The 11,226-nt window shown below is 46.6% G+C and overlaps 5 protein-coding genes across 5 annotated transcripts; 2 read left to right on the top strand and 3 right to left on the bottom strand.

The window, feature by feature from the left end:
- Nucleotides 1–210: 210 nt before the first annotated feature.
- TRV_00734 (uncharacterized protein) lies at nucleotides 211–2,002 on the top strand (the record flags this gene model as incomplete). Its single annotated transcript, XM_003025030.1, has 4 exons — nucleotides 211–456; nucleotides 536–733; nucleotides 803–1,870; nucleotides 1,931–2,002. 4 exons carry the CDS (start codon nucleotides 211–213, stop codon nucleotides 2,000–2,002), a joined length of 1,584 nt encoding a protein of 527 aa, XP_003025076.1.
- Nucleotides 2,003–2,429: 427 nt separating this feature from the next.
- TRV_00733 (uncharacterized protein) lies at nucleotides 2,430–3,209 on the bottom strand (the record flags this gene model as incomplete). The annotated part of the gene is made up of 1 exon (XM_003025029.1): nucleotides 2,430–3,209. One exon carries the CDS (start codon nucleotides 3,207–3,209, stop codon nucleotides 2,430–2,432), a length of 780 nt encoding a protein of 259 aa, XP_003025075.1.
- A 482-nt stretch (nucleotides 3,210–3,691) lies between these two features.
- Nucleotides 3,692–4,978, top strand: TRV_00732 (uncharacterized protein; the record flags this gene model as incomplete). Its single annotated transcript, XM_003025028.1, has 2 exons — nucleotides 3,692–3,890; nucleotides 3,957–4,978. The coding sequence occupies 2 exons, from the start codon at nucleotides 3,692–3,694 to the stop codon at nucleotides 4,976–4,978; spliced, it is 1,221 nt and encodes a 406-aa protein (XP_003025074.1).
- Nucleotides 4,979–5,593: 615 nt separating this feature from the next.
- Nucleotides 5,594–9,462, bottom strand: TRV_00731 (uncharacterized protein; the record flags this gene model as incomplete). Its single annotated transcript, XM_003025027.1, has 7 exons — nucleotides 5,594–6,177; nucleotides 6,243–6,568; nucleotides 6,626–6,735; nucleotides 6,789–7,088; nucleotides 7,148–8,795; nucleotides 8,868–9,047; nucleotides 9,101–9,462. The coding sequence occupies 7 exons, from the start codon at nucleotides 9,460–9,462 to the stop codon at nucleotides 5,594–5,596; spliced, it is 3,510 nt and encodes a 1,169-aa protein (XP_003025073.1).
- A 761-nt stretch (nucleotides 9,463–10,223) lies between these two features.
- Nucleotides 10,224–10,877, bottom strand: TRV_00730 (uncharacterized protein; the record flags this gene model as incomplete). Its single annotated transcript, XM_003025026.1, has 3 exons — nucleotides 10,224–10,395; nucleotides 10,510–10,628; nucleotides 10,731–10,877. 3 exons carry the CDS (start codon nucleotides 10,875–10,877, stop codon nucleotides 10,224–10,226), a joined length of 438 nt encoding a protein of 145 aa, XP_003025072.1.
- Nucleotides 10,878–11,226: the final 349 nt, after the last annotated feature.

The raw sequence follows: 11,226 nt of genomic DNA, 5'->3' as shown, positions 1-11,226 counted from the left end.
AACCAATTAAAACCACGTAAAATACCAGGAACAATGCATTATCTTACAGTACCGTACGCCCCTTGCATAAAATGCGAGTTCGATCTCAAGGTCGACATTTTTTTTCCTTGCTTCGTCCGCAGCTTCAGGCATACCAAAACAACGAACAAGTCTCGAGCGGAAGCAGAAGAAGAGGCTGAAGCAGGAGGATAAGAAGACGAACCAGTCACCATGGGCCTCTTAGCCGACATTGTCTCTCGTTTCTGCGAGAACTGCTCGACCCTGTCCACCGCCGCGCTCGTCGCAAGTGCCGTATCGGCTTTTATCGTCCTCTCCATTGTTATCAACGTCCTGCAGCAGCTCCTGTTCAAGGACCCTACAAAGCCTCCGGTGGTCTTCCACTGGGTTCCGATCATTGGAAGCACGATCTCCTATGGAATTGACCCATACAAGTTCTTTGACGACTGCAAGGAGAAGGTTAGTTGGCGGAATTCAACTAGCTAGCTATACCAGAAGAATGCGCAAAGCTAACGTATAAATAATTTCGGTATTCTAGTATGGAGATATCTTCACATTCATACTCCTGGGCAAGAAGACGACTGTTTTCCTTGGTACAAAGGGAAATGATTTCATTTTGAACGGAAAGCTCAAGGATGTTTGCGCGGAGGATGTCTACTCCCCTCTCACCACCCCAGTGTTCGGACGACATGTGGTGTACGATTGCCCAAACTCCAAGCTCATGGAGCAGAAGAAGGTGTGTACAGCAATTTATTTTCCCGTCTCAATCTCCTGGCTATCCATTGCTAATTTAACCGCCTGCTAGTTCGTCAAGTTCGGCCTCACCTCTGAAGCTCTCCGATCCTATGTCACCCTGATCACCAAAGAAGTCGAGCAGTTCTTCGAGTCCTCTCCCATCTTCAAGGGCGACTCCGGACTTTTCAATGTCAGCAAGGTCATGGCTGAAATCACCATCTACACCGCCTCTCGATCTCTACAGGGTAAAGAGGTGCGCGGAAAGTTCGATTCCAGCTTTGCGGAACTCTACTCCGATCTCGACATGGGCTTCGCCGCCATCAACTTCATGTTCCCATGGTTCCCTTTCCCACACAACCGCAAGCGTGACCGTGCTCAACGGAAGATGGCCCAGGTTTACACCGACATCATCCGTCAGCGACGTGAGGCTGGTGGAGAGAAAGACTCCGAGGACATGGTATGGAACCTGATGTCGTCCGTGTACAAGAATGGAACCCCAATTCCAGATATCGAGGTTGCCCACATGATGATTGCTCTACTTATGGCTGGCCAGCACTCTTCTTCCTCCACTGGCTCCTGGATCGTTCTCCGCCTTGCTAGCCGTCCAGATATTCTCGAGGAGCTCTACGAGGAACAGAAACGTGTTCTCGGCGAGGATCTTCCACCACTCACCTACGAAGCTCTTCAGAAACTCGACCTTCACAACAATGTAATCAAGGAGACTCTCCGCCTTCACGCTCCAATTCACTCCATCCTCCGTGCTGTCAAATCCCCTATGCCCGTTGAAGGAACCAACTATGTTGTCCCAACCTCTCACAACCTCCTTGCTGCTCCCGGTGTTCCATCACGAGACCCTCAGTACTTCCCTGACCCCCTGGTCTGGAACCCTCACCGATGGGAGAACAACGCCGGTGTCACCGTAGTCGAGGCCAGTGAAGAAAAGACAGATTACGGATATGGTTTGGTTAGCAAGGGTGCCAACAGTCCTTATCTCCCATTCGGCTCAGGCAGACACAGATGCATCGGTGAACAATTTGCATATGTTCAGCTTGGAACCGTAACAGCCACGCTAGCCAGACTAATGAAATGGAAGCAAGTTGAAGGCACCAAAGATGTGGTGCCGCCAACTGACTATTCGGTAAGTTTGGCATATTACGCTCCTTTATGTCGCTCGATTTTACTAACTTATAATCAATAGTCCCTCTTCTCGAAGCCCCTTGGCAACCCCATGGTCTCGTGGGAGAAACGAAAGCAGCCTTCTCAGAAATGATAATCACGATTGCGGATTGAATCATGTTAATTTCTTGCTTCTTTCTCATTTATTTCTTCTCTTTTTCTTACGTTTATACACCGAGCCATATTTGCACTTTATGGTCATGCAAATAGGATTTCGGATAGAGCATATGTAATAAAATCTTTCTTTTGACCATGCTTCGAAGATGGGGGTGTAGATAACAGTATTAATCTAATACAATCGTTTATTACAATACTCTCTAGGTGAACAGGAGAGTTGCAGTTACTCCGTTAGCTTTGGTACAAAAAAAAATGGTAATATACATTGGAAATAGTACATCTTCCCGTAGCTGGGATAATCTAGCATCTAAACAGCGATATCCAAGCCAGTAACATCAGGAAGTAACCAGCCAGCAACGTCGTTAATCTCGTGCTCCCCTTTCAACTCCGACGCTACGAAACGCCTAAGCAGCTGCCTGAGCATTCCTTCTCTCCGCCAGCGCTCTCTTCGCTCTGATCTCCTTCTGTCTTCTCTGACCACCATCAATCTTTCTGCCACGCTTATGCTCCCACATGCCATCAGTAACCTGAACCTTGACCGCGGTACTCCATGTGTTTGGAATAATCTGAGCATACGGCCCCTTGATCATATTGCCGTGATGCAATTTATAATGGGCAAACTTTTTGAGCGGCTTAGAAGTATCCTTGAGCTCTGTTTCGCCTGGCGGTAGATTGACAATCGCATAACGCATTCCAGGCGTAAGGGTAGCGGTGCCCATTGTGTTGACATCTAGGGACTCTCCATCGGTGTTTGTAGTTTTTGCACTCTTTGACTTTTCGACGGGGACTTCAACAGCTCTCAGCTCAGCAACACCGTCAACAACGTTTTCGAAATCACCTCCTGGGCCGTAGTCCTGCTGTCTGAATTTCTCTCTCCACCGCAGTATGTATCGTCTGTCTCTTGTCATTTCTATGCCCAATTCTCGAAGCTCAGCCGAGTCCGCTGTAAACAATTGCTTCCATCCCGTGATTTTGCTGGAATATCTAGACATGTTTCGCCCAATTAGGCGTAGGAATGTTTCGACATCAGGCACGAATGGAGTAGGTGATGGCACTGTTGCGGGTTTTCGAGAATGGTGAAGGTATCGTACGCAAGGTTGGTAAGGAGGGTTCGTGACGGAGGTGAAAAGCCGCAGTGGAAGGGATGTTCTGGCATTAAAGCCTGGTATACGCGCCGCAGCCATGGCGGTTATATCGCCTTATATCAAACTGTTCAATGTCGAGGTCTCGGGGGTGAGGATTTTAATTTAGCTCGTGGTGTAAGAGCACCATCGGCGGGTGTGACGAGAGCGAAAACAGGCACAACGCCAAGGGCGTAGGTAAACCGGTAAGGGTCTCAAGGCGAGTCAATCCAATGCTCAATGGCGCTGTATAGAAGACGTTCAACTGGTTCTTCGTCTTCGTTCAAGATTTTGCACCAAAATTTTGAATTGCCCGACGGGGACACTTAGCTCGGATCAACAAAACGCCGACCTCCGGTTTGAGCTCGGGCCAACCAAAGCTTCCATCGCAACATACAAAGATGAAAGCCGACGATATATATTTTGCTAACAGACAAAGGTGTATTGATTAAATATCAGGAGAACTGTTCGGATCAGTGTCTCAGTTTTGTACTACCTTATCCTTTGTCTCCCGAAATTGGTGGAATCCAATTTCTCTTGACATTATGGCAGTATCGCCGCTCCCCTCTCAATTCCCTCCCATCACTACTACAGGTGCTCCAAAATCGCTAGCTATGAGAAATATTGCTTCTCAAGAGCCTCGAACAGCACCTAGTGGTGATTCTGCAGCTTCTAAGCCTTCCATGCCTGAACCAGAGCTGGCAGAGCAGTTAAACGCTGATGTGCGACGGAAATATGTCAAAGGTGGGCGGGCACATATACCTCAACCATTGGGATTCTCATAATGCTAACATTTGGTTATTTTGAAAGATAAGAAGCTCGGTGAAGGTACATATGCAGTTGTTTACCTAGGCCATCTACGAGACGATCCCACTTCGCTCGTTGCAATAAAGAAAATAAAACTAAACGCCGAGTACAAGGACGGGCTATCCATGGACGCCATCCGTGAAGTAAAATACCTTCAGGAGCTGTCTCATCCGAACGTCATTGCATTGCATGACGTTTTCTCCTCCAAAGACCAAAATCTAAATCTCGTTCTTGAATTTTTACCCCTTGGAGATCTTGAAATGTTGATCAAAGACAACTCTATCCAGTACGGTGTGGCCGATATTAAAGCATGGATAAGCATGCTTGCACGTGGAGTTTGGTTCTGTCATAAGAATTTCATTCTACACCGTGATATTAAACCTAACAACTTGTTAATTGCATCGGATGGAGAAGTTAAATTGGCGGATTTTGGTCTTGCCAGATCATTTGCTGATCCATACCTCAACATGACACATCAAGTCATCACACGATGGTACAGGCCATTAGAACTACTCTTCGGCGCCAGACAATATTCCGGTGCAGTCGACATATGGTCTATGGGAATGGTGTTCGCCGAGCTTATTCTGCGCGTCCCTTTCGCCGCTGGAAACACAGATATGGACCAAATATCTAAAATTTGTGCTGCATTTGGGGCACCTACGGAAGAAAACTGGCCTGGAGTGACAAAGCTACCCAACTACGTCCCAATTGAGGAAAACCATGTCATACCCCTACAAGGCCGGGAATTTTTCCTCCGCCAGTTTCCGACAGCTGGACCTTTGGGGGCCGACCTACTCGCCTCTATGTTAAAACTTGACCCAAGGAAACGAATTACGGCCACTCAAGTCTTGCAGCATCAGTGGTGGCTTGCTGAGCCTAAACCAACTAAGAACGAGGACTTGCCTAGGAAGGCAGGGGGAGAAAAGAAAATGGGCAACGATATGGGCAGACGAGTTGGTGAGATTGACGAGTCAAAGTTTAAAGGAGTGTCCCGTCAACTTGATTTTGGAGCTATGAAGAAGTGAGGGGATCCGACTTTCCTTGGACCGGGATATAATACCCACAGATTCTCGCCTCCGTGGTTAGAAAACGAGCAGATATCGCATACCCACAAATATATGATACAGGAAAAGTGATGCTCAACATTCCGAACTGATCCTGTTTGGGGATCCAGTGCTGTGCGAGCACCACCGGCCACAATAAGAGCCCACTTTGTTAACCAGCCGCAGCCTTACAGATACGGAGGAGACGCAAGTAGAACCCCCCCGATACCGCACTCAGGAAGCAGATATAGGTAACTATATGCTTTCAAGAGCCAGGTAGTTCCCTGATGGTCACAAATCAGGTGGAGTTGCTTGGCCTTGACTGATCTATCAAAGAAAAGGGAATATCGCCTAATTTGAAGGCTGCCTTAAAGTAATGGGTTGAACTTCAAAAAGCAGCATACTACTCGATAACACCTAATTCCCCTCAGTGCTGCAGGGTTCATTGTGTACTTGGCATCATATATAATCTGATAGAATTGGCCTTGAGCGTGCCATGCATAGAGACGTTGATGATATGGTTTCAATGTAATTCTATGGGAGTTATCGCTTTCCAACATAAACCTATGACTAGCTGTAAACCACCTGACCATCCGGTCACTTTTTCGGTTGAAGCGGCTCCCACGAAGGTACTCTTGTTCCTGCATCGGAGTCCATGAGCTCGTTCGTTGGTAGTGATTTCGTAGCTTGTGATACTGACGAGGTAGTGGCTCCGCCAGCCTTACCAGTATATGCTTGTTCTTGGCGACCCTTGATATGGTGAAGAGTGGATGGGTTGACCATTTCGTATCCACTAGAGACACCATTACTTGAGGCGGGTTTCCGATCGCTTTCGCCGGATGAATGTCGTCTCAATTTTGCTGGTTTCCTAGGTATCGGAGGCGGTATTTTTACCGATTTTACTGTTTTGCTGCTGACGGCAACCTTAGAGGTTTGAGGCATGTCTGTGGCAAGCGATTCAGGGCCGCCTATAACTTCTCCCACAGATCTAAATGGCTCTCTGTTTGTGGAGGATGCCTTTTTCGACTCTCGTAGGTCCTGCTCGCTCATTTCGCTCAAAGCATCATCTCTTCCGACATTAATCCAATCAGACCCCCGAGAAAATGAAAAAGGATTGGCACTTCGCCGGACATTGCTCACAGCACCAAGGGGTGGAGTAATAGTTGATCGAGCAGGAAGGCCTATAAAATTGTTAGCTCTAACATATCAACGCTAACAGTCGACTAAGTCAAATAAATACACTCACCGTGATCAAGCCACCACTTGCGCTTTTCGGAGCTAGGAGGTGGAAGGCCTGGGTTTATCGGGTACATAGGCTCATTCTCATCTTCCTCATCATCAGACAACGGGTTTGTAGTTGCGGTGGCAGGTTGTTGCTTCAGTTTTTCATAAAGCTGATGGCTTATTTCTTCCTTTCGCTTCTCATCTACCGTCGATATGTCGCACTCGAATGTTGCATATACGGGTCGATGGTCCGAAAATTTCAGGGGTGCAGTCTTATAGGCTAGCTGACGTAGAATTCTTCCTCTCCAAAGGATCCTGTCGCACCAGGCGGGGATTCTTTGCTTTTCTCTGGAAACATTATCAGTATTTAAGGATCCAAACGGATGGACTGCCTCTCAAACTTACGAGGTGTCATATTCATCTGTGCCATTGTCGTATCTATATGTTGGAGGGAATGTGACAGGCCCTTCCATATAATACTGGAATGCAAGGCCAGCAACCATTTGGAGGTTAAGCTATTGAAAGTTAGTAGTGATCAGGGCATATATTCGCACATCAAGAAAAATACCTGGTCATGCTGATATAGTACATCTATATCTCCCGATTCAATTAGAGGCCTCACGCGCTCATTGCTAAGGCCAATCCTATAGTTGAAATCACCGAACCAGATGGTTGCATCATGTCCGACAATAGGTCTGTTTCGTTGGAACCTAAGACCCCGAGCTATGGTGTGGTAGTCTCTGTTTCTTTCTTCGTAGTTCGAGAAGCCGGCAGCTAAATGAGCGGTGATAAAGCATATCGACGTATTGCTATAGTCCAAGCGGATGGCAACAGCACCCTTATTCCCTCCCATTCCAGATAAGCCAGTCTATTATTCGGTCCAGTTAGCCCTGTCTCCCAAGAGATATATATTCACAGGATGAATACCTTCTTCAAGCTGCCTTCCACATTCTTTATCTTATTTATAACGTCCTTTTTTACAAACAGCAGGAGTGCTGCGCCTACTAGCTGGCCACTCCTCAGCAAAACATACTCGGTCGTTTTTCTCTTCGTGGTCCTGGCATTGAGTGATGATATAACTGCGTGCTCCCAAATCTTGCGCGTGCTTGGGTCAGTGGACATAATCTGCTGGGGGCTAAGCTCAACAATCTCTTGGAATCCAACAGCAACTATCGTAGGATCCTCAGGAAGCTGGTTAAGAGAGCCATGCAACCATGGGCCCAGTCCTTCAGTAGCTCCTTCACGGCGTCCGTTGATGTTAAACGTTCCAACCCATATATAAGTCTTTTCAGACGAGGTAAACTCGTTTACTCTCCGAGTAAGCTCAGCATTCACCGCATCTTTCACTGGATCAAACAGATACACCGACTCCTGGTTAGTCGAAAGGCCTAGTAGGGTATCTATAGTGATTTGTTTCGCAGGGTCGGTAAAGTTGTTAACAAAAAGACGAGTGGCACTCTTCCTTATGTCTGCGAAGGAACCAGCGACTGACATTGCTCCATGCCTAGTAAACGAAGACTTCAAGGCTCCAGTTCCAGCATATATTCTTGACAACATATCTCCGCTATCAGCCCATAGAGTCGAGTGCTTCATCCAGAAATCCGGTGACGCATGGCCATTCCACTGCGCAAAAAACATGTCAATTGCCATGCTACTAATCATGGTTTGGACCAGGTTAGTCCTGTCCAAGCAGTCCAGACAATTTGTTCGAAAGACACCTTCTTGTTGTAGTACAATGTTCTTTTGTCTGAGAAGTCTGAGTTCTGCCGCTGAGAGATCCATTTCATTGCCCTGAGGTGCCTCGGATAGGAAATAGGCAAATCCTTCAACAGAGTCTGCTATCACATCCTGAATGGAACGGGCAGCCTCATACCCCGTTGTTTTCGTTTCAGCATGGAAGTCATATTCTGTTAGTTTCAATATATCATGCTCTGAGTTTGACTTTATATCACGATTCTGGCGCAAGGGACTGCCCCGAACATGATACATATATCTTTGTGACAGCTCCGCTTCTCCAGACTTTGCTTTAGCAAGCAGGTTAATTGCATGTACAGCCCCATATTTCTCAGCTAAAGCCTCGAAGTGTTTGTCAAATGCGGGTTGCGTAGCGCCTGCAGAGCGGCCGATGGCGATTTTCTGCTGTCCAGGTATATAACCAGCTTCCTGTTCCCAGAATATAGGTACAGAGCCTCGAATCTGGGTATAAGAAAAACACAAGGCAGGAGGTATCCATAGAATAGTTTCAGTCTCAACAAAGTTGGCAACGTTTCCATTGTCGTCGATACCTCTGGCGTTGAATCTAGTTCCGGCACGGCGAGAGGAAAGGCGCGATATTACTGTTAAGCTCGAGGGCATATTAGATTCAATGTGTGGGAACAGAGGTGACGAAGCAGGTATGGTTAAGGACTGAGCGAAGCCCCTAATGACGGATATAAGAAGCTGAGATGAGTCTAGACTCTGCCTATCATTCAGACTCAGTCCACTTCTGAGCTGTAGTAAAGGCTTGATCATGAATGAATTCCACAGGAAATCTTCATCCAGGCTCTCAACGTCGTAAGCAACGGGGTCATCAATTCTTGTGAAGAGAGAGAAAAAAAATGAAATTAGCCGACGTCAAGTTCAGTCCGTTGAGTATACGTGATCTTACCTGTCCTGAATGCGTTCGGTCAGATTAAAGTCAGAGCTGTAATAGAAGCTTCCGTCACTCAGAAGCTTTTTCAATGCTAGAGATGGATTTTCTGCTGGAGATTCGTATCCTTGGTAACCTCTTCCATAAGGGTTATTATACGTATCAGACTCAGGATCCTGGACCAGGTCATAATCAGCTCTATTCAAGCAATCTATGTTATATCTGTCAGCCTCATCCAATCAATGGAATACCGCAAGAAGTAGGAGACTGAAGATTTCGTACAGAAGTCAACACTGTCTATCCTTTGGACTGTTTCTCCGGGCCTCACGCTGGCGACATTGGTTGCTTGGTTGACGATGCATATAAAAACCTCACCAGCGGCGAGCGCGATCAGACCGAGCGTTCCAAGTCCAGTTCCCAACGTGCGATACTCAGCCAGGGGTATCGAATCGGCCGTAGTAAACTCGACAATACATTTTGGAATGCTCAGAACCTGTACGTTCCCGGATACTTCTTCGCTTGACTGGTGATGGCGCATGGTGAGGGCGTAGCCATTTGCCACGAGGACAACTGTGCGGTCCGGCGCATCCTTGCAGAGGACTCGCACAGCCATCGCGTGAGGTAGTTTTTTTTTGGGCTGGAGTATAGCGGTTATAGCGAATACTGCGAGCGCATGGACTGTCTGTTCAGCAGAGGTATAGCTGCATATCCTGTTGCGCAGACGGCTGTGTCCAGAGGTTGCATGTTTTTCCTTCACCCATCCGCGGCATCAGAAACGCCAGAGTGAGTCGCAAGTGAATTTCCCTTTTATTTTCCTGCTATTTTGCTTTCCTCTAGCAGGTGACGAATATCACAGGAAGGTGTAAGTGACGGCTGTAGGTTTATATATCTTTATTTAGGTCAAAAAGTAGGATGCTGCTTCCAGAGTTCCAGCTGGGTTTTGATAGTTATAAGATTTGTTAGTTTTTCTGTTGGGCAAAAGTGAAAAGAAAAGGGCTTAAAGGAAGCAATTTAAACATGATATAGCTGAAGACTGGCAGCTTTCCTTTATTTAGTCTTAAAGGAAGTGTTCAGATAGGAAGATGGAGAGTTCCAGTTCACTTTATACGCGGTCAATAATAGTAACAAGAGACACACAACACTGCAGCAGCTGTATTGATTTGAGGTGTATTATAATCTATAAGAAAGCAGACACATCTGGTCAAAGATGACCCTTCAGACGGTTGTTTGACAATAAAAGATAGCAATCAATCAGTCAGTCAGTCAGTTGATGGCTGTAGAAACAAACACTATTGTTTCTCCTCTTCCTGCATGTTCTATTTTATTCCTTAGATGAACAATGCAACAATAAAGATCGATGCTCCGCCATTCTTCTCACTCCTGGAGAGTTTTGATCTTTTCTTGGAGCATGGCCTGCACAGTTCGATTTGCTTCCTTGTACTCCTTCTCCAGCAATAGCACACGCTTAGTTATCTCATTTTCAATCTCGAGTTTTCTCTTTGCCAGTTCCTGGAGCCGGTCCAGCTGAGTCTTACGATATTCCAGACTATTTGACATGTCAATAAACCAGCGATAATTGTGTCTTTGAGTGGGAGTTGTTGGGTACCAAAACCGGGCACAATACTAGAGTTAGCAATCTAAATTCAAGTACAGCACCTACATGGCTTGCTTATTCGATCGAGAGACCTCCTTGAACCTGTCTTCAATCTTCCTGACACTCGCTTTGTGTTGGGCTTGAAACTTCTTGCGCCCGTCATTAGCTGACTTCCTTCCTGCTACCTAGAGAGGCGAAGATACATTGGTTAATACGCTGGAAGCCAGTTATCGTCTTCGCAGACATCAACGAAATAAGCAGCGCTAATAACAGCATTTGCTGCTCACAGAATTGTTTAGTTTCTTGAGTAAATTGGTCATTTCTGCGCCTGAATTGGCAGATAGCCCGCTCTCGCTCTCCGCCGTGTTTGCCCTCCGGTTGCTTCTGGGGCGGGCGTTTGCTTGTCTCCGTTTTTGTGATTGTCTCGCAGCCATGCTTTACCCCTCTGACGACTGGTTTCAAGGACACAACAGCGTATGTAATCTTCTTTGAACTGCCTTTGGACTCCTTTGAATTCCTTTGAGTCTGTCAAACTTGCTGGACGTTGAAGACTTTGAATAGTGGTGGGAAGTCCAGGATTACCCAAAAGGGACAAAAGCGGAGCTCGGTTTTAAGTTATTCCGCATGTCACATTAAGTAATCATGTTATTGCGGCGTCATTTTCTGCTTGGAAGATAAACAGCGATATTGGTATCCTCGCGGACGACGGCATGGAAGATATATCGGCTTGACACACATAGCTCGGACATTTGTGCTCTATTTTGCAATATTTTCGGGGAATAA

This window comes from Trichophyton verrucosum (assembly GCF_000151505.1).
Source record: "Trichophyton verrucosum HKI 0517 chromosome Unknown contig00080_128.r1.exp, whole genome shotgun sequence".
Lineage (NCBI taxonomy): Eukaryota > Fungi > Ascomycota > Eurotiomycetes > Onygenales > Arthrodermataceae > Trichophyton > Trichophyton verrucosum.
This window is presented reverse-complemented; position numbering and strand designations above follow the sequence as displayed.